General features: G+C 52.4%; 2 protein-coding genes across 2 annotated transcripts in view; one reads left to right on the forward strand and one right to left on the reverse strand.

Moving 5' to 3' along the window:
- LOC139014554 (fer-1-like protein 4) overlaps positions 1-13,639 on the reverse strand; it is a 30,548-nt gene extending 16,909 nt beyond the window's left edge. Inside the window, exons 1-21 of the mRNA XM_070421517.1 lie at positions 13,561-13,639; positions 13,238-13,293; positions 12,742-12,830; positions 12,546-12,645; positions 11,072-11,163; positions 10,840-10,881; positions 10,385-10,549; positions 9,803-9,863; positions 9,552-9,683; positions 9,236-9,298; positions 9,073-9,157; positions 8,687-8,846; positions 8,407-8,590; positions 8,133-8,319; positions 6,968-7,326; positions 6,469-6,577; positions 6,100-6,271; positions 5,882-6,002; positions 5,346-5,446; positions 609-696; positions 417-533 (exon numbers count right to left, since the gene is read on the reverse strand). Of these exons, the coding sequence (XP_070277618.1) occupies positions 417-533; positions 609-696; positions 5,346-5,446; positions 5,882-6,002; positions 6,100-6,271; positions 6,469-6,577; positions 6,968-7,326; positions 8,133-8,319; positions 8,407-8,590; positions 8,687-8,846; positions 9,073-9,157; positions 9,236-9,298; positions 9,552-9,683; positions 9,803-9,863; positions 10,385-10,549; positions 10,840-10,881; positions 11,072-11,163; positions 12,546-12,645; positions 12,742-12,830; positions 13,238-13,293; positions 13,561-13,639 (2,562 nt within the window). The remainder of the gene's footprint in view (positions 1-416; positions 534-608; positions 697-5,345; positions 5,447-5,881; positions 6,003-6,099; positions 6,272-6,468; positions 6,578-6,967; positions 7,327-8,132; positions 8,320-8,406; positions 8,591-8,686; positions 8,847-9,072; positions 9,158-9,235; positions 9,299-9,551; positions 9,684-9,802; positions 9,864-10,384; positions 10,550-10,839; positions 10,882-11,071; positions 11,164-12,545; positions 12,646-12,741; positions 12,831-13,237; positions 13,294-13,560) is intronic.
- Positions 13,640-16,718: 3,079 nt separating this feature from the next.
- On the forward strand, positions 16,719-21,794 carry SPAG4 (sperm associated antigen 4). The gene is made up of 12 exons (XM_070421519.1): positions 16,719-17,086; positions 17,446-17,550; positions 17,812-17,878; positions 18,075-18,136; positions 18,360-18,403; positions 18,706-18,728; positions 18,849-18,957; positions 19,163-19,238; positions 19,407-19,522; positions 19,906-20,073; positions 20,544-20,633; positions 20,733-21,794. Exons 1-12 carry the CDS (start codon positions 16,777-16,779, stop codon positions 20,880-20,882), a joined length of 1,320 nt encoding a protein of 439 aa, XP_070277620.1. The 5' UTR covers positions 16,719-16,776; the 3' UTR covers positions 20,883-21,794.
- Positions 21,795-22,053: the final 259 nt, after the last annotated feature.

The raw sequence follows: 22,053 nt of genomic DNA on the forward strand, positions 1-22,053 counted from the left end.
GAGCGTCGGCCTGAGGACTCAGAGGTCCCGGGTTCTATTCCGGTCAAGGGCTCAATCCCCAGTGGGGGGCATGCAAGAGGCAGCTGATCCATGAATCCTTCTAATCATTGATGTTTCTATCTCTCTCTCTTCCTTTCCCTTTCTCTCTGAAATCAATAAAAATATATTTTTTAAAAACTTTTTTTAAAAAAAAGAAGTAGACCCCATTGGGTAGAAGTAGAACCCAAATGTTGGAATTATTGGACAGGGACATTAAAAGAATTGTGATACAAATTCTAAAGGATTTAATGGGAAACGTACACAGAGTTAAAAGATGGGTAATTTCAGCAAACACATGAAAACTGAAGCCAAACAGGCATCTGGAAAGCTTCAGGGAAGGGTATTCAGGGTGGGGAAACAGGTGGGCAAGGCACTACCTCTTGGGCCAGGAAGCGCAGTTTTGCCAGGAGTTTCTTGGACAATGTCACCTTCTCTTGCACGTTGCCCTGTCTCAGGCCCCGTAGAAGGCGCAGTTCTTGCTTGGCTAACAGGTTCTGGAAGGGTAGGCGAAGCACATGAGCGGAGAGCCGCCGCTGCTGCCCAAGATCCCCCTTCCCAGCGGCCCGTACCAGGCTATGCACCAGCAGTTTTCCTCGGCATCTGTCCAGGGCGTTGGGCCGGGTCATTGTCCTGCGCTCGGCACTGCGGCAAAACTGTCTGCAGTGAGTAGGAGCAAGAGTGCAGGTGGGAGTCAAAGGAGGGAACACAGACACTTGCGGCCACCTCCCTCAGAGCAGGCCTCCCTCACCAGATTCCCACACAGCCCCTATCAGCCTTGTTCTCAAAGAGGGGCTCTTCCTCAGCCAAAGAGGGCCACTCCCAAATTCAGTGAGGCCTACCTCACCTTTGAGCCCCAGAACTCATTAGTATTTAACTATCTATTATCCTGGCTACTCAAAGTGTGGCTCAGGCCGAAACCGGTTTGGCTCAGTGGATAGAGCGTCGGCTTGCGGACTGAAAGGTCCCAGGTTCGATTCCGGTCAAGGGCATGTACCTGGGCTGCGGGCACATCCCCAGTGGGAGATGTGCAGGAGGCAGTTGATCGATGTTTCTAACTCTCTATCTCTCTCCCTTCCTCTCTAAAAAAAATCAATAAAATATATTAAAAAAAAAAAAAAGTGTGGCTCAGGACCAACAGCAAGGTATCGCCTAGTTAGAAATGCAGAATGTCAGCCCCAGGGCACACCTGCTGCCATAATCTGCATGTTTACACCCTGGGGGATTCATAAGCATATTAAAGGCTCAGATGAGTTGTGTTTGACATTTCCAACAAATTGACCAAACATAGTTCAAACATTACCTGCCCAAATCAAGGGCGTGATTTCCAATGACTATCCCCACTCCACCACCACCACCCAAAAAATCCTGCTTTACTCCAAAATTTCAGTCATTCTTCACTGCTCTTTCTTTCTCTTACATTCCACATCAATCCACCAACACACTATTTAAGCTCTACCTTCAAAATATATCTGGAATCTGACCACTTTCTCCTTCCCCAGGTCCACTCTAGTCCAAGTCACCATCCTTCCTCACCTAGGATTATTGCAACAACCTCCTACCTGCTCTCACTACTTCCACTCTTGCCCCCTCTCCTACAGCACGTTCTCAATACAGCAACCCCGGCGATCTTTTCAATGCTTTGCATACCATTTCACTCCTCTCCAGAGATTTCTCATCTCAGAAGAAAAAACAAAGTTTTTTAAATGGCTTAAAGGCCCTACACATCTGGCTTACTTTATCTCTTTGCATTAAACATTACTCTCCTCTCATGCAAAACCCTACAGTGAGGCCTTTTTGCTCCTCTGTGAATACACCAAACCTATTCCCTTAGGGCAGTGGTTCTCAACCTTCTGGCCCTTTAAATACAGTTCCTCATGTTGTGACCCAACCATAAAATTATTTTCATTGCTACTTCATCACTGTAATGTTGCTATTGTTATAAATCGTCATGTAAATATCTGATATGCAGGATGGTCTTAGGCGACCCCTGCGAAAGGGTCGTTCGACCGCCAAAGGGGTCGCGACCCACAGGTTGAGAACTGCTGCCTTAGGGGCTTTGTAATTGCAGCTCCCTCTGCTAGAAGGTTCTGCCTTAGATCTTTGCATGGCTCACTCGCCTTCTTCATTCAGGTCTCTGCTCAAATGTTACCTCCTCACAAACCTCCCCTGGTCATCTAGTCTAAAAAAACCCTCCACTCTCTGTCCTCAGATTCTGCCTTATCTGTCTATTTAAATAGAAAGTAAGGCAGGGCAGGGACTTCATTTTGATGACCATTGCATCCTTAGGTCCTGCCACCTAATAGATGCTCAAAAAATGTTTGTTGGGTAAAGTAAAATACTTTATGAAACATATTTTGGACATTTTTTTACCCCCACTGATTTAAGTTTTTATTATGGAAATTTTCAAAAATATATGTGACTCTGAAAATTTTTCACCTAATACTAATCCAAGAGCTTACACTTTTAGCTTATTACTATTCTTTGCTCCAAAAGCAAAAAGGAACCTAGGAACCTTTGCTATTGATTGAAAATTGACAGAAGAATCAAATCTTCTTGACAAGAGTCAGATCCACAAAACTGGATTCCGGGAAATTGGATCTAGTAGAAATAATAGCCACAAAAGAAAGCCACACTGGTTAAAGCTATAAATAGGGAAATAGGATATGGGAAAATTTTCACTGAAATGTCCCAAGGATAATCTTTGTAATAGATTATCTAAAATAAAATAAAATAAAATAATTGCATTTAAATAAAAGTGGAAATAGTTTAGTTTTACTGTATAGAAAATCAAGCAAGGAATTAAATTGAATTGAATGTGGTTGCTCTTTTGGAGATATAGAGAATGGAGACAAAGAAGAGAGCTTTACAATGAAGCATTTGGAACATTTAGAGGTCAAGAAGAGAGGGAGCCGGCAAAATTGATGAGAAGAAATAGTCAGGAATGCAGAAGGAAAACCAGGGTCATGAAAGTTAACAGAGAGATTTTCAAGAAGGAGGGTGGGTCAACCTGCCCACTGACTTCCTGAAAGATTAAGTAAGGGGAGGACAGAAAAATGACCACCTACGACCAGGCCCTTGGCTGAGTATTCCTCTTCCACACTGCCTCTAACTGCTGGAGCTCTCAGTTCCTCAAATTTTTCCTTTCTCTGCTTCCTAGATGGTCTTATCCATTTCCATCTATGCATTTACAGCTCCAAGTTTTTCATTTGCAGCCTAGAACTCTCCATAGAACTCAGCTCATATAGCTAACTGCCTGGCAGACATGTCCACTCATAAGTCTAACATTTATGTCAAAGTAAACATATCCAAAAATGAGCTTCTGATATTCTATTCTATCAGACCTTCTTCTCTTGTTTTCCATAGCTCAGTAAATAGCACCATCTACATAACTGTGCAAGCCAACATCTTGGGAGTCGTTCAATACTTTTCTTTGCACATTTGCCTCATCCCCAATATCAGTGATGGCGAACCTATGACACGCGTGTCAGAGGTGACACGCGAACTCATGTTTTTGGTTGATTTTTCTTTGTTAAATGGCACTTAAATATATAAAATAAATATCAAAAATATAAATCTTCATTTTACTATGGTTGCAAATATCAAAAAATTTCTATATGTGACACGGCACCAGAGTTAAGTTAGGGTTTTTCAAAATGCTGACACACCGAGCTCAAAAGGTTCGCCATCACTGCCCTATATATATCCATTAGCAAGTCCTAAGGTATCATCTCCAAAGTCCAAAATTGCTCTTGAACCCATTCATGTCCCTCTATGTCCACTGCAACCACCCTAGATTCAATTCATCATCAGTCACTTGGATTTTCACAATGCCCTTTTTAATAATCTCTCTGCTTCCTCTCTTATGTCATCCCTCCCCCACTGGTTCTTTTCAAGGATAAGTTTGAGCACATCCCTTCTCTTTTCAGAACCTTTACTAGTAGTGGCTCTCCATCACACCCAGAAGAAGCCAAGGTCATGACAATGGTCTACGCAGCTCCCACATTCTTCTCTAACCATCCTCCTCCTTTCCCCCTACACCCTCCAGCCTTATCTATTCTGCTCACTCTGCTGCAGTCACACTGCTTCCCTTGCTCCTCCTCAACCACACCAGGCATGCTTCATCTCAGGGCCTTTCCACATGCTGTCCCTTATGCCTGGAACAGCCTTACAGACATGGTTTGCTCCTTCATCTTCTTCATGTCAACTTCACAGAGGCCTACTGCTCTCCCCCCTTTTAAATTGCAACACTGCTCTCTCATACTTCCTTCCTTTATTTTCGCCCTAACACTTATCCTTATCATACTTCTTAAGCTTCTACCTTTTTGTTTACATGTTTCCAGCCTCCACCCCATCACCACCACCAAAACATAAGTTTCAGGAATTGTGGTGAGCAAGAATGCTTTTTCACTGCTATTCCAATGCCTAAAACAGTGTCTGGCACAGTAGGTGTCATGAATACTGACTGAATACATGGATTACTACCTCTTTTGAGAAGAGGACCAGAAGAACACTGGCATACTGGAGCAGCTTATAGAATTCATTCGGGTCAGTGGAGGTCAAAGATGGAAGCGACTGGGACAAGTGTATGTGGTTACATAATGACCTGGTAACTTAAGGACCACTTGACTAATTCCTCCAGAAAGGGAGAGGAGATAAAAATCAAGATCACAGCCCCAGCTGGTTTGGCTCAGTGGATAGAGTGTCAGCCTGTGGACTGAAGGGTCCTAGGTTGGATTCCGGTCAAGGGCACATGCCTGGGTTGCGGGCTTGATCCCCAGTAGGGAGCGTGCAGAAGGCAGCTGATCAATGATTCTCCCTCATCGTTGATGTTTCTCTCTCTCTCTCCCTCTCCCTTCCTCTCTGAAATCAATAAAAATATATTTTTTTTAAAAATCAAGATCACAGCTGTGCGATGGGAGCAAGGCTACTTCCTGCGATGTAGCAGGAAGGAAGGAGAGTAGGTGGATACAGAAATTGGCAAAGGTAGTAGGCTGGTTGGAGGAAGGCGAGGCTTCTCTTTTATCTATGACACTGGAGAAGAGGTTATTAGCTGGGACGAGTGTGGAGGAAAGGAGCAGGGGACATTTGAGGAGAGGAGTAAAAGCATAGGATTCTAGGAGCATGGGAAAGCAAGTTTATTGGGGGAGACTGTTCTAATCCCCAATAATTTCCATCAAGCTTCCTCCATAGGGACAATCATCTCCTTCTCATTCTTCTGTAAAGCTAAGTAAACGCAGCTTCCATGTGCCCTTGGGTCCAAACAGCCACCACCCTGGAGTTGGAGCAGAGATAGGCTCTCAGCTCACCTGCTCCCAGCCACCAGCTCTTCCAACGCCTGCTTGAGTCGTGTGCAGGCGCCAGAGCCTGGCCTGCGCTGCAGACTCTCAACCTCCTGGAGCCCCTGGTCCTGCACAATGGAGCAGAGCGAGAGGGTCAGAGTCAGGAGTCCCAGACTCCAACTTTCTTTAGACCGCTCCCCACCCCAGGAACCCCATTCACATCGCACCTCCTCGCCCCACCCATTTTTGTCTTTAAGAGGTTGGTGGATCTGTTTTTTCTAGCACCCCTACTGGGCGGGATCCCCCAGTAGCTTTACCCATGTCCTTCGCTGGCCCCTTCCTGGGTCCAACAATTCTGGATCCCTGAGCTCCCACAATTCTGGTCTCCTCAGTGCAGGCACGAGCTGTGCCCTTTGACCCTCTGGCCTTGCATCAATCACACCGGTCCTGGCTCCCTGTTGCTCTACCCACTAGCCCAGCTCCAGAGCTCCCTTCAAAGACCATGGTCTCCCGGATGCCCCTATGGCCCGGCCTCTCCCTGTGGGCGCCCGCCTCACGCTCACCAGCCTCTCGGCCACTTTCCGCACACAGTTACTGCTGTGCAGGCGCCACGTGTGGTTCTCCCAGCGGCTCCACACACGCACGCACGGTTTGCGGTGACGCAGGGGCAGGCATAGGTATGGCCTGGGCCGGGGCGAAGAGGAGCAGAGGAGGTGAGGGGCAGTCCTGGGGCCGCTGGGGTTCCCCCAGTGCCCTCCCTCTAGCCACCGGGAACACTCACCCGCTGCCATCCATGGGTTCAGGCCGCTGAGCAGGGGTCCCCAGCTCCTCCTCCTCTACCAGCCTGACTCCCACCTCAGACTCCAGCAACGGCTGCGCCTCCTCCTCCCCGCCCTCCATTCCCTCCTGGGTCCTGGGCCCTCGGCCCAATTGCTCCTCCCGGCCTGCGGGACCTGCCCAGACAGAACAGCAAGGGTCAGAAGGCACCTGGCTGAGGGGCTGACCCCTCCCTCAGCCTCCTCTGCCTCAATAGAAGTCAGCGTCTACCCCTTACTGAAGGTGAACTGTCCCTTCCAGGAGCCTTACGTCTGGATCAAGGGTAACCACCCTCAAACCCATGACCCTCAGAGGTCTCAGCTAGGCCACACACCAATGGAGATCTCGAAGATGATGGGCTGGGAGGCCATGGCAGGGTCGATCATGGTGGCCTCGAAGAGCACACCAAAAAGCAGGAAATCTTCACAGGGCGCCAGGGCATTCTGGGGAAGAGTCAGGCTGGAGTCAGGCCCACCCGCCCAGGTTACAGCCCAGACTATGCTTGGCAAAAATGCCCACAGGAAGATGTTGTAACCAAGGCCCCGGAAGAATCACTGCAGGTATCCCACCTCCCTCTCCGCCCCTGCAGCCCTAACCCACTGGATCTGGGGCTTATTCTCTCTGGCCCACCTCGGATTGATCAGTCCCGCTTCCCCACAAGGGTATATATACAAGAGCCACACAAACTGCAGTCTTCACCCAGGTCCCGCAGTTGAGACTGCCCCCCCCCCCCCCCACACACACACACACACTCTCTGTATCTAATGCCTTGGAGCCCGTTACACTCCAGAGCAGAGGGTGATCCCGCTCCTTTGCTAAACTCCGGGCCCCACCTCCGGCAGTGGCAGCAATTCCTCCACTTCCACCTCCATCGCACTGGGAACTTCAGGCCCGCTGGCACTAGCGCTGGCATCCAGGTGCTGTTGAATCCTCGTTGGGGTCTGGCCCCGCCTGGCTTTCTTCTTCTTTCCCATGAGCTTCGACAACCTGGACCCCTGTGGGGCCTGGAGAGGCTCAGGTTCAGTTCTCCCTTCCAACAACTCCAAGGACACAGCCACCAGCAGGCGACCCCGGAACCAAATGCCTTGGCCCAGGCCTTCGTTGAGATTTTGAAGACCATCCCGGATTCCCCCAGTCGGGGGCGAGCCGTACAGAGGCACCCAGGCTGGACCGAAGGTGGGGTTAAACCCCGCTGTGGGGGACAAGAGCAGTGTTTTGGAGAGGAACACGGGGCGGGTGGGTACTAGTCAGTCTATGCACTACACCCTTATTTCCTGCAAGTTCCAGGGAGCGGGGTGTCCGATTGGGCCTCTGGGAGGGAAGTCTGTGTACAGCTGCGGATGACAGCTGTGGACCACCACCTCGGAGAACTTCTAAACCAGGTCAGCTCCAACGTGCTGCCAACAGTTGGTGTCTAGGCTCTAGGGCAGTGGTTCTCAACCTGTGGGTCGCGACCCCTTTGGCAGTCAAACGACCCTTTCACAGGGGTCGCCGAAGACCATCCTGCATATCAGATATTTACATTACGATTCATAACAGTAGCAACATTACAGTTATGAAGTAGCAACGAAAATAATTTTATGGTTGGGTCACAACATGAGGAACTATATTTAAAGGGTCAGAAGGTTGAGAACCACTGCTCTAGGGGAACCAGGAGTGGAGAGGTGGAGTCAGGATTGCGGCCGAGCCACAGGCGATCCCGTTAGGGACTAGGGTGAACGGATAATGTGGATTTGCTTCTGTCCGTATAAATCTGTAGGGAGCACAGGGCTGGAGTGGTTACTGGATGCGCAGCTTTCGTTAGGATTCTGTCAACGGAGCCAACCAAGGGTGGGGTTTGTAGTCTGGGGGCGCCAGGTGAGTCGCCCTCGTGGAGCACAATTAGGCCTGTGGGTGGACCTGGCTTTCTGAGCGAAGGAGGGGGGTTGCCATCGGGGGCGGGATCCAGGGCAGATGGGGCCCGGGTGGAAGCGTCAGGCGCCCCCGAGACGCGCTCACCCGCGCGGCCCGCGTGTGAGATCTGCTTCAGGTCCAGCACGTGCGTGGCGAGGGCCACGTCCACCAGCGGCGCGTCATCCCGCAGCTGCAAACGAAGGCCGCGCGTCAGCGGCGGGAAAAGCTCCACGAAGCTCAGCTGCTCGTTCCACTCGGGCGCCGCCGCCTCTCCGCGCACCGACGTCTCACCCTGAGCGCGGAGGCGAGGACAGGGGGCGGGGGGTCAGCATGGGAGGCGGGTCTGCGCCTCGGCCGAGCGGGCACAGGAGGGACTGACCTGCTGGCCCAGGAAAGACACTCGCACATAGGGGTCCACGAGGACGCGCTGGTCGTGCAGGGCGCGGGCCAGGCTGCCCAGCAGCCCCGGGCGCAGCGCCGGAAGCCCCTCCGCGCGGTACACTCGCACGCGCAGCCGCGCCCACGGCCTCTCCACCGGCACCCGGTGCGGCAGCAGCAGGTTCCTAGGGGAGGGGCCGCTGAGAAGCCGGAATCTCCGCCCCTTCACCTCCCGGAGGCCCCGCCCATCCTCCTCTTCCCCCCACATCGCCCCGTCTCACTTCTCGATGTCTGAACTGTGCCCGGGGCCCAGGGGTGGCGGCGGAGGAGGCAGATCACCGCGTGCCCTCAAGGACAACGTGACCTTGACGAAGCCTTTGGTCCCGGCGCGAGTGTCCCGCGGGTCATACAGCGGAGCCCATTTCTGGTAGAAGTGGCCATCTGGGAGCGGAGGGGCGGGCCAGGGGTCACAGGAGAAAAGCGAGATACGTGGGGCGCTTATCCGAGTGGTAGACAGGGCTGGGGTTCATGTCCCGCTCCGCAGGGAGGAACAGGAGTGCGTGGAGGTCAGCGCTCGGAAGCGACTGCTGTCTGACACGGATCAGTGCCCAGACAGGTCACTTTCTTGTCCTGGCAGATAAGTTTCCATGAGGGCCGGGTTCAGTACCTGGCTGATCGAAGATAATGCCCAAGTCCATCCTGAAGGTGCCGATTCGGGTGGCCATAAAGGGGAGGGTCTGCGAATGGAAAGCCTGAGGAAAGTGGCGTTAGTCCTGGAGGTTCAGCATCCCCCCTTGTCTAACAGAAACCTCTCACCCCAAGCCCCTCACCGTAATCTCCAGCAGCAAATCTTGGAGGTGAAGTCGGGTCTCATGAAATTCGAACAAGAAGTACTGGGTTGAAGTGGGGAAACAAGAAAGATGAGAGAAGGTTATAGAGGAAAGGTTCACACCAGCTGGGCTCTGCCTCTTGCAAAGAAATGCTCTACTTACACCTACACCCCCCGCCCCATGGCTCCCCTTTGCACCCTTTAGGCCTAGCACTTGACTCAAGTCCACCTCCTAGGCCATGCTCCCACTGCAGACAGTTCTTTATTCTGGGTCCCATCTATTCTCTTAGGCCTCCCTCCATCTTGGCCACACCCACCTCATTGTAGAAAGGGCAATTTGTCCCGCGCTGTGTGGCGGTCACTCGGCGCTGCTCCCCAACACGCACAGCCACATAGGGGTTAATGTTGACTCCCACCAGCTTCTGGGCCTCCAGCACGGTGACCCCCACCTGAAGGGTGCAGAGGAGGAGAAAAGGAAGCGAAGCCTACTAAGGGGGGATGGGGGGAGCCTCCTGTGGTGGAGGGCAGGTGGTTTCCCAAGGGTTACGGCCTGCAGGGAGAGCAGTACCTGGAAGTCCTGGGCCCTGGGCACCTGGAAGGGGTCCCTTCGGGGTAGGCCCCGGGCTCGGCTGTGGGAAGGGACATGATCAGGTGTCACTTCATGTCCTCCCACCACCATACCTACAGTCCTGTTCGATGCTTGAGATAGATCTCCTCTTCCTCTGGACTTTAGGACTTTGAGTCCTTCTGATCTCATCTTGCCCCCATCTCAACACCCAGAATTTGATTCATTCCTGGAGCCCTAAAACCATTCATTCATTCAACAAAGATTTACTGAGCGCCTCCTATGTGCCAGCACTCTTCTAGGCACTGGGACACTGCAGTGACAAAGATGTCTTGCCCTCATCAAGTTTTCATCACCTACCTGGGTCCCGTAAGCAGTATGTAAGTCAGAGTCACTGTGTGTATCTATGTGGCAGTGTCTATGCCTAGGAGTAAGAAACCATTAACCCAAGGATATCCATTCCTCACCCATATCCTGGAACCAAGAATTTGTGAGTATGGATGGACACTAGGCCTGCATGTCTGAGCAAGTGAGGTTGACACACTGGTAGGGTGTGGGAGCAGGTGTGCAGGGTGTACAAGTTACCTCTTGAGGGGACTGAACACGACGCCAGAAAGCTCCACATCAGGCTCATCTTCCAGCTCCAGCTCCAGCTCCAGCTCATTGTCCTCATCGTCCTGCTGAGCTAGGCCTCGAGCTAGCCTGCAGCCCAATGCCACGGCCTGCCGCTCCAGCCGGGCCTCCCCAGGCCTGATAGGAAGAGCCCTCAAGGGTGTCTGGGACCTGTCACACATCTCTGGGTCCCCCTTAACTTCCCTGACCCTAGAACTGACCTCTGATCCTGAGACTAACCCCACTGATCCCAGGACTGACCCCTAACCTGGGGCATTTCTAGTTCCAGAATTGACTCCTGGTTCTGGGACTGACTTCTAACCCTGGAATTGATCCAGTATTCATCCCAGACCCCACAACTGACCCACATCACTGGTTCTTAATCTAAAGAGTGACCTGGTGACCCAAGGTCATCCCCATATACTTACTCTAGCTCCTGGAAACCCACATTGGGGATGACCAGCTCCGAGCTGAGAAGAAGAAAAATGAAGGAAATGAAAGGGCCAGGCCTGACTACAGAGCTGCAAACTGGGCAGCATGAGTGCTAGGTCACCATATCCAGCAGAGCCAGAGTGGAACTGGGTTCCACATCTCCCTCCCCAAGGCCTACCTGGGTGGGGACCACCAGGTCTTGCTTGGGTTTGGAGGGTAATGATTTACCTGTCCTGAGTGGGTGCCCCAAAGTCTTCCTCTGCCCAGGCTCCAGTTGCACCCTCTGGGGGCTGGTACTTCAGGTCAAGCTCCACCTGGATCTGCAACCAGATACACAGTGTGCCCCAGGGCCCCTCAAACTGCCATGGGGCTAAGAGAAGCCCAAGGACAATGCCTTGTATTCCACCTATAAACAGAGACCCTCCTGGCCTGCATCTGTGGTGACTTGTAATTCCTCTCTGACCATTACTAATATTGACTACTCACAACCTATTAAGAACTTAACCATGTGCAAGTTATCTCTTGAAGGGGCCAAACAGGACTCCAAAATTCTCTGATTGCCCTTGGAAATCCATTACTGTGGCCTTCACAGCTGAGCATGGTCTGTCTGGCCTATGCAAACCTTTTCAGCCCCATCTCTTAGGGATCTGCTCCTGCCCTGCCCTCCAGTTATGTATTGTCAGGGCACTAGGCTTTTGCCCATGCCAGTTCTTCTGCCTGGAACAATCTCTCCTCTGAGTTAACTCCTATCATCCTTCATTCCCAAGCTCAAGCACTACTTCCTCAGGGAACCTATTCTGACCCCCAAATAGACCACATCCCTCTGTTATACACTCTCCAAGCCCTCTACCAGCTCTTTTATAAGACTGGCCAGTGACAATTTTACACTTATTTGTGTGGATATTTGTTTAATATTTGCCTCTCTTTTAGCTACAGAGCTCTAAGAGAGCAAATTATCTGGCTTTGTTCACCACTCAGTCCTCATTGGTCAGCTCAGCACTTGGCTTATGATGACAGTTCAACAAATGATGACAGACTGAATGAAAAGCTCATTTTGTATGATTCCACAGAATGTAAATGAGAAAACAGCCTAGGAAAATTAAATCATTTGTTCAAGTTCTCAGCTGGGAAATGGTAGATCTGATATTTGAACCCAGGTCCATTTCTACCAGGCTCTACTGACCCCCATGACACACCAGGAAAATCTAGCCAACTTTATCTTTGTCTCCTGCAAGACTTGTGCCTGGGGCAGGGAGCAGCACAGTACTTCTTACCTTTCCCCATTGTCTCATCCCTGACCCTCAGAGCCCACCTGGGACTTCAGCAGGGGCTGCAATGAAAAGAGCCCTGTCTTGGGGGGGGGGGGGGGGGGGCGGGCAATTACCACTTCTGTCTGGGTCTAGTTTCTCCCCTCTGAGAAATGTAATCTTCTATGCAGTGGTTCTCAACCTTCTGGCCCTTGAAATACAGTTCCTCATGTTGTGACCCAACCATAAAATTATTTTAGTTGCTACTTCATAACTGTAATGTTGCTACTTTTATGAATTGTAATGTAAATATCTGATATGCAGGATGGTCTTAGGTGACCCCTGTGAAAAAGTCATTTGACCGCCAAAGGGGTCGTGACCCACAGGTTGAGAACCGCTGATTTAGAGGGACTCTGAGGCTTGGGGGTGGCAGGCTAGGGGCTGGTGGGACTCACCGGGGACACTTGCAGATTCTTATCCACTAGGGCCTCCTGCAGCACCAAATGCCCAGCGATCTGTAGCTGCTGTAAGGAAATCACCAGGGTCCCCAGAGACCTGTGGGTGTGGCATGGAGCAGAAGAGTGACCCGGAGAATGGCCCCAAGCCACCCCCAGCCCCACCTGCATCCTTGACTTTCCGAGACCTACTCACCTGGAGCTGAACACACGGCTGCAGTTGACCACCTGCACAGACAGACACTCCCCAGCCAGCGGAGCCCCATAGTGTGGCCAACGGAACAGCTGGGAATAGGAGGAACCTTATGACACCCAAAGCTGGGCTGACCCTTACCCCCAGTCCAGAGCCTGTACCTAACCTTGAAACAGGAGCCAACCCTCCAAACTTGAAGCCAACCTATAACTGATTTTTCAAACCTGGAATCTCCCCGGCCCCCCACCCCCACCCCGCCACGCCCCGGCCCCAACATGGGGTTGACTCCAAACTAGGCTGATCTGGGAAAACGATCAATCAAAATCCCCCATCTTAATTCTGATTTGTCTCAAGCTGGGTCTGACCTCTCAAGCTTGAGACTGACCCCACCTCTTGAGACCATACCTCTCAAAACCCAGGAAAGAACCTTCCAACCCCAGGATGGACTTAGATGGGGCACAGACCAGCTTTTCCCCATCCAGGACTCAACCTCACTGACCTCACCGATATCTGCTTCTTGGCCACAGTGAATTCTCCTGGTTTTCTGGGTAAAACCTGCTCAGAATTGAATTTAGTCATTTACCACCCCCTCCCCATGAAAAAAATCACACACACACACACACACTCCTTGGCCCAGAGTCCAGTCCCCCTGGACTCACTTTTAAAGAAAGGTAGAAGATAGAGAGGGATTGAGGCACAGAGTTGGGTATGGACTAAGAAGACAGAGAACAGGCTATAGAGATACCCAGGGATGGGTCTGGGGGCCATGGGAATAGAGCTTTCCAGTTTCAAAAATCCTTAGCACACCCCTGCAAGCCTCACCCCGAAAGCTGAGCCTCACTTGTCGGTCATGAGTTCCCGGCAGCCCCGTCAGTCGCCGCACACATACAGTCAGAGCCATCGTCCCAGGGCCACTGGCTCTACCTCTACCCTCCTGCCCACCTTCCCACACACCTGAATCGCCTCTGACTCACTGGACTCACCCAGCAGGTTTCAGCAATCCCTGCCCTTTAGTCAAACACACCGACAGCAGGCTTGGGGGTCATAGGTGGGGAAGGAGTGGGAGGACTGAGAGATGGGTGTAAGGTCCCTCTGGTCAGCTCAGTCCTCCCTCCCTGCACCACCTTCAGCCTCCATCCTGCATTCTTGTGTGGCGGGAGCTGGGACCCAGTGGAGATGGAGGCAAAGGGAGAAGATAGCACCCTAGTTTGGCCCAGCTAGCCTATGTGGCCTTCAGGGCATGGGACCTCATGTAGTTAGTGCCTCCTTTACCTCTCTGTCCTCAATGCCAAGCTCATTCTCTGGTTACATTGTAGACCCTCAAAACACTGACTGAGCCTGGCCAGTGTGACTCGGTGATGGAGCATTGACCCATGCACCAAGAGGTCACTGATTTGATTCCTGGTCAGGGTATATGCCCGGGTTGTGGGCTCGATCCGCAGTAAGTGGTGTGCAGGAAGCAGCCAATCAGTACTTCTCCCTCATTGATGTTTCTCTCTCTCCCTTTTCCTCTCTCTCTAAAAATCAATACAAATTATATATATATATATATATATATATATATATATATATATGTATATATATACTGGCTGAATAAACGGGTGGGTTAATAGATGAATCCTGTAGCCCCCAGCATTAGTACTGTAGGCACTCAACACATTTATTGAATTAATAAGTGATTGAATATGTCCTTAGCTTGCACATAACAGGTGCAAAAGCACTTCTTAACCAGAAGCCAGAGGTTCTTGAGGTTTACTAGTGGGACTATAGATGAGCTCCAGGGAGTCAGCAAACTCTTAAAATTCTCTGTAAAATATTGAGCACATGTGCATTTTTCTGGACACAGAACTCCTAGCTTAGGACAATAACCCCTAAACAGATGTGTAGTACTTTTACTAAATGTATGAAGGAATTAATGTATCTTGTAGTCTTGAACCAGTGGGTGACAATAACTATGTTCTGAGTGTATTTCATGGCCATCCACCTAATCATTCTACTTCATGGCACCTCCTATGGGCAGGACTTGTGCTATGACACCCTGAGGGAAAGGGTTTGCAGCCAGAGATGAATTGGGCATGTTCTCTGTCTTCCAGTAGCTTTGTGGACTCCAACATCAAACATAGCCTAAATTACAGTGGTCGGCAAACTGCGGCTCGCGAGCCACATGCGGCTCTTTGGCCCCTTGAGTGTGGCCACGAAGTTTCAATCGCACTGTACGTGCGCGCCCGCACATGGTATTTTGTGCAAGAGCCACACTCAAGGGGCCGCAGTTTGCCGACCACTGACCTAGAAAGACTGCAATCCCCATCAGAACAGAAACAAGTCAGGCTGGGTGGCTTGGAGGAGGGAGGCCAGAGGGGCTTCCCTGGGGAGGAAGCCTTTAAACAGGGCGTTGAGGACAGGAGTTGAGCAGAGATGGCTATCCAGGCAGTGCGGAGCAATGCAGGGTGTGTTCCTGGATCTGTGATTTGTTCAGTTTGGCCTTCGTGTAAGGTATGTATGGGACAGCTGCAGCAGATAAGAGTAGACCCTCTCTCGGCCTCAACCCCTCTAACAACTGCCACTTCCACTTCCTAATATTCCAAAGAAGATGGGATGTAGTGGAAAGAGTACTGGGTTTTGAAATTCTAATCTCTATCACCCACTGTGTGGTTTTAGGCACGTCCTTTCCCCTCTCTGGACCTGTGTGCCTAGCTGTGCAACGTGCACAGGAATCACTGACTTGCTTGCAAAGAATGGCCTTAATCAGGACCACACATGTGGTCATTAAAAATGCATATTCCTGCCCAGCCGGCATGGCTCAGTGGTTGAGCGTAGACCTACATACCAGAAGTTCACATGGTTCAATTCCCACTCAGGGCACATGCTCGATCCCCAGTGTGGGGCATGCAGGAGGCAGTCGATCAATGATTCTCTGTCATCATTGATGTTTCTACCTCTCTCTTCCTCTCTGAGATCAATAAAAAAATATTTTAAAAATAAAAATGCACAGCCCTGGCTGGCTTGGCTCAGTGGATAGAGCGTCGGCCTGCGAACTGAAGGGTCCCGGGTTCAATTCTGGCCAAGGGCGCATGCCTGGGTTGCGGGCTCAATCTCGTGGGGTGCGTGCAGGAGGCAGTCGATCGGTGATTCTCTCTCATCATTGATGTTTCTATCTCTCTCTCCTTCTCCCTTCCTCTCTGAAACCAATAAATATATTTTAAAAAATAAAAAATAAAAAAAATAAAAATGCACATTCCTGCATTTTATCCACTCTAGAGATGCTGAAGCAGAATCTCAGGGTGCACCTGGGAACCTGAATCTCTATGGGCTGCTGCACAGGAGTCTGTGAACCTCTGGTCTCTTGGCTGTGGCCATCTGTGATTTCCCCATTCCCTTCCTGCGACTCGGTTGGCTGGTTTTCGCGTGGGTATGATGATTGGTGGGCGGGTACTGAATTTTCACCCCACAGACCCCTGGCGAATATAGGTCTGAGAGAGAGACCCACAGATCCCCTGATGTCAGAGTTCTCAAGGCCTCGTGACTAGGATGAGAGGAGGGGCCTGAAGGGTTTGCAAAGCAAAAGAGACCAGACGTTTATTTAGAAGTCCCCTGGGAGATCCCTTGCCCTGCTTAGCATTCATTCATTCATAAATATTTGAGAGCCTATTACATGCTAAGCCTGTGGAAGGTGCCAGAGGATGTAGGAAGACAGGAGTTCTTTTAAGCCGAGTGTAGTGTCGGATAGGGTGCTCTGGGAAGTGCCGTGATGTCACTGCTGGCTTTAACACGGGAAAGAATAAGGCTGCCCAGGCTCCCAGCGACGTCACGATGAGCTCTGTGACGCTGGGTCGCGGCGTTCCGCGGAGGCCGCGGTCTCCTCTGTGATGTCAGCGGACGGGCTCAGAAACACGGGAGAGGGCTGGGTCTGGCTGCGGGGCCCGCCGGCTGCACGCAGGCTCCGTGGGACCCGGCGGCGCGCACCCGCGGAGGGAGGGCCGAGGGCTTGGCGTTGCGGCGGCGACTTTGGCGTCCGCGAGGCGCCGGCGCAGAGTCAGGATGCGGCGGAGCCCCCGCCCGGGCTCGGCCGCGTCCCCGCACAAGCACACGCCCAACTTCTATAGCGACAACAGCAACAGCTCAGTGAGCACCACCTCGGGGGACAGCAGCGGCCATCGGTCAGCTGGGCCGGGGCCCGGGGAGCCCGAGGGCAGGAGAGCCCAGGGCTCGAGCTGCGGTGAGCCCGCCTTGAGCTCAGGAGTGCCCGGAGGAACCGCACGGGCCGGAAGCTCTCGGCAGAAGCCGGCGCTGCGGAGCCACAGCGCGCCGACCGCCGAAGGCGCGGCAACCGTGAGGGGCGGGGCCTCGGGTGCGGGCGGGGTCGAACCCGGGTAAGCCGGGGGAGGGGACGGGGGGCACACCGGGCCGGGCTGGGCACGGGATGGACGTCCCCGGGAAGAGAGGAGAAAGGCTGTGATTGGGGACCGAGGAGGCGTGGCCTCTGTTAGCCAGAGTGACCACCTAGGACGGGGCCGAACCCAGACCTACGACTGGGGGCGGGGCCAGCATGTGAGGGCGGGCCCGAGGGGCGGGGCCTGGGGTGGGGATGCGGTGGGACCCAAGCCTGAGCGACTGCCCGCTTCTGGGCTGGGCAGCTTGCGTCTGGGTCTCGGGGAAAGAATGAGCCCGCGGTGCGCAAGGCCCAATGGAGCCCCTGGGCTCCCGCAGAACCGGCTGGCTCTCCCGTTGTCTCTGAGGAGCGGTTCAACCTTCTCTCGACCCTGGATCTGAGGCAGGAGATGCGGTCCCCGCGGGTTTTCAAGAGCTTCCTGAGTATGTGCCAGGCTCGCCCGGATCCCCTCTCACCCTCCAGCCTCCCTCCCTTAATTTCAGTTCTTGTCGCCGAGACCCCGGTTCTCCGTTCTGGTCCGCGGCCCATGCCTGAGACGACAGCCCCTTCTCTGAGCCCGGTCCACCTTCTCTGAGCCCGAACTCTCTCTGCTCCCATCTAGTTCTCCTGCCCCGACCCTCTTCCTCTCTACCTCTCTCTAAGCCGTAGTCCCGTCGTCTCTGAACCCCCTCTCCTCTTCCCAGACCCACTTTTCCAGGTGCTGAGCGTGTTTTTATCCCTGCTAGGAGAGGTGCTGGTCACTGTGTACAGGTCAGAGGGAGGAAAGGGGGAGCCCTCGGGGCTGCTCTTGAGAGGAGGTGGGGAGCGGGCCCCACACGGCTGAGGTTTGAGCCAATTCAGACCTTGTTGAGCCGTGTTCGTAGGAGTTGCTGGATCTAAGAGCCTGGGATGGGGGCTGTGGGGTTCACTAGGGTCCTGGGGCCTCAGCCTCCCTCCGGTTCTTCAGGGAAGTCTGTTCCATTCGCTTCCTGCTCACGGCTGTGTCACTGCTGAGCCTCTTTCTGACAGGTGAGGTGGTGAATTCCCTGGGGCCCCAGCCCTGGATGCTTTGGAGCCAAACCAGACGCATTTTCTCCTATAGCCCTCTGCCCCTTGAGCTCTCCGCAGTCTCCTTCAGAGCCCTGTAGTCCCTGCTCAGACTCAAACCCCTCAGCCTCTTCTTCATTGTCCTTTATGCCAGAGAAACCCTCTTCCCCTTCCTTCCCCTGAGACCACCCCCCTCTTTCTCCAGCACTCTGGTGGGGTCTCCTGTACCTGGTCCCTCCTTTGGAGAGTGTGAGTCTGGGAAACTGTGTCCTGGGGTGGGTGGGTGGCAGGCTATGAAACTGGAGATTGTGGGGTGTCCCTTGGGCTGCTGGGAGGAGGGGACAGTGCTGGAAGGGCTGGATATAAATAGGAGATTTCTGAGATTGTGTCCAAAGGTGCTTGAGGGTCTCTGAGGGGTCCTGGAAGGTCAGGGGAGGGGATGGCAGTCCGCAAAAGGAAGGCCCTTAGAGTCTGGCTGCTCTCAGACTGAAGTGGGACAAGGGGGTGGGTGGGAACTGAGCAGCGCTGTATTTTGTCCCTCCCTCCAATAGGAACCGGAGATGCTGACTATAAGGTGAAAGATGGCACCTGGGATGTGGAATTGGGGGACCCAAAGGTGCTCCTGTGGAGGGGCTTACGGGAAGTGTCCCAGGAACAGGGAGCCAACCACACTGTGCCAACCTCCTGCCTGCAGCGAGTACCACGAGCGCGTGCGCACCCAGGGGCAGCAGCTGCAGCAGCTGCAGGCCGAGCTGGATCAACTCCACAAGGAGGTGTCCAGCGTTCGCGCAGCCAACAGCGAGGTGAGCCCTGCCGCATCCTGCTCTTACAGCCAGGACCCAGGGGTGTCCAAGAGCTCCGCCTGCTGCACAGCCCCGTTCGCTGGGTCCTGAACCTTACTTAAAGCCCTGTCCCAGAGCCCCAACTTCGTGATTTCTCTCGGGGCCACAAAGTCCATACCAAACAACTATAAAACCAGCCCGCAAGCCCCGTCCTCCCTCTTTTCAGAGAGTGGCCAAGCTCGTATTCCAGAGGTTGAATGAGGACTTTGTTCGAAAACCCGACTATGCGCTGAGCTCTGTGGGTAAGACCCATGGACACTGAGAAACTGAGACACAGAGACACGGAAAGACGCAGACATTGACATGGACCTTTACACATGACCGACCCTAGGAGTCCGACCTCCGACAGACCCTGACCCGGCTGTTGGTCCGGCCTGGGAGTCTGAGTGGTTGCTTCTCCCCTGTTCCAGGAGCCTCCATCGACTTAGAGAAGACATCCCGTGACTACGAGGACGCAAACAGCGCCTACTTCTGGAATCGCTTCAGCTTCTGGAACTATGCGCGGCCGCCCATGGTTATCCTGGAGGTGGGCCTGGAACACGGATTCCGGAGCGGGACTGGGGGAGGGACGCTGGGGAATGAACCCAATAGCTCTCTGGAGGTGGGACCTAGCTGAGCCGAGATGGGGGCGTGGCCTAGGCGGGGCCCTGCGGGGCCAATGGGCCGGGCAGAAGGCCGGACCTGGCTTGGCTGAAGCTCCTTTTGCTGAGAAACCCGGCAAGAGGCAGGGACTGGGGACGGGACTGGGGACTGGGGAAGGCTCTGTCTAAGTAGGTGCTCGGACTGGAGGTGGAGGTGGAGGACTGAGCCAGGCGGAAGCTGCCATTGTGAACCCATGCTCAGGCTGGAGAAGGGCAAAGTCGCTCGGTCTTCGGATTCTGATCGACTGACTGTCCTGTCCGATTGCAGCCAGATGTGTTCCCTGGGAATTGCTGGGCTTTTGAGGGCGACCAGGGCCAGGTGGTGATCCGGCTGCCGGGTCGTGTGCAGCTGAGCGACATTACCCTGCAGCATCCTCCTCCCAGTGTGGCACACACCGGGGGGGCCAACAGCGCCCCCCGCGATTTCGCAGTTTATGTGAGTGGGACTGAGGCCAAGGAGGTGGGGGATTTTGCTTAGAAAGCACCAGGCACTCATGAAAACTGGTGCCAACGAGTCTTCACTTATGCATCTCTAAACTGGAGATACCATTTGCCTGTCAGGGCTGCCATAGGTTATAAGTCATTACAACCATATCCAAATACTCATTGTGGTTTAATGAGCGCTAACTCTGCTTTATCTCCTTGCATTTACACAACTTATGTTCCTTGTACAGATGAGAAAAGTAATGCTTAGAAAGGGGACCTTACTTGCCCAAGGTCACACAGTTAATTGGCCAGACTACAAATTGCAGCCGGGTTTCTCTGAGCCCACATTCCACGCTACACTGTCCCAACCCCACAACATAAGAGCGAGCATGCATACAGCTACTAACACACACATAGTAGGTCCTCCAGTTGTTCTCCACCTGTGCCTCACTGTTCCTTCATTCACTCTTCATCTACCAGGGCCTCCAGGTTGATGATGAGACGGAAGTTTTCCTGGGGAAATTCACCTTCGACATGGAGAAATCTGAGATTCAGACTTTCCACCTACAGGTGTGTTTGTCTCTGAGAATGAGGGTGCCAAGGGAGTGGAACAGGGAGGGAAGATTGGGGAGGAAGGCAGTCCTTGGCACAATCCATTTGTCTTCCCAGAATGACCCCCCAACTGCCTTTCCCAAGGTGAAGATACAGATTCTAAGCAACTGGGGTCACCCCCATTTCACATGCTTGTATCGAGTCCGAGCCCATGGCATGAGAACCTCGGAGAAAGCAGAGGACAGTGCCACAGGGGGGCCCAATTAAACATGCTGATTGTTAAAATAGAGTGGAGGTCTGTGCTGAAAGAAGCTGGAGCTGGATCAGTGCTGGAGAGTCTGTTGGGAGCTCTGATTGCCTTTGGTATATAAATATGATAGGGGGTCTACCTCCCAATGCAGCCTCTCTTTTCTTGGAGAAGTCCAGGTCAATATAGTAGTAGCAGCGCATATTTATGGATGTTTCCATGTAAAAGAGATGGTACTTTGGACATTACAAACATTATCTAACTAATCCTCACAACCACAGAGGGGAAGACCACTCAAGGTCATATACGTAGGGAGGAACAGCATCACAGAGGCACCCAAGCCCACCTTCCTCCAGAGGCCACCCTTTTACTGCAGAGCTGCCAGTCAGCCTGAAGCCATGCTGTGAACCTGTTCCCACTCCCAGCCTCTGGGAAAGCCTCCTTTCCTCAGGTAAACACTCAAAAACTGAGGCTTAAGAACTTCTAGGAAGCGTCTAAGTCAGAGTTGATGCAGGCCTCGTAGTCCCTACTCAGGTTATCTTCACTGAAACCTCAGTGCCCAACTTAATACTAGGCACAGTACAGATGGTCTAGTGTTCACCAGTCTCTGCCCTCAAGAAGCCTGGTAGGAAAGAGAGGATGCTCCAGAAACGGCAATTCATTTACTGATCCAAGAATTCTTCATTAAAAAAGAATTAGAGGAATAAAGGATGGGGACAGTCATCAAAGGGTTAATGAGTTCTACCTGGACAGAGCAGAAAAGGGTGACCAGTATCAGCAAAGACACAGACAGCATCTTGGCTGTTAAAATCCTTCCCCATGTGTTCATGTTTTGGAAGAATATACGCACTATTAACAATGGTAACCCTCTAGGAAGTGGACTGGAGCACATATCCATCTGTTAATTTGGGGGGTTATTTTGTAATTTGAAGACAAAGGAAAAAGGTTCTCTCAAATGGGCTCAAGCCTACAATTAGAAATATGAACTCTCATACAGCTTTTCTGGAGGGCAGTTTCACAATAGGAACCAAAAGCCTTAAAATTTGTATACTCTTAATCACTGCAATTCCATCTTTATGGATCCAAAGGATACACAGATGTAATAAAAAATACTTTAAAAATATTTTTATTGATTTATAGAGAGGGAGAGGGAGAAAGAGAAACATCAATATGAGAGAGAAACATCAGTTA

This window comes from Myotis yumanensis, unplaced genomic scaffold (genome assembly GCF_028538775.1).
Source record: "Myotis yumanensis isolate MYYU_CA2020_CCGP unplaced genomic scaffold, mMyoYum1.0.hap1 SCAF_7, whole genome shotgun sequence".
Lineage (NCBI taxonomy): Eukaryota > Metazoa > Chordata > Mammalia > Chiroptera > Vespertilionidae > Myotis > Myotis yumanensis.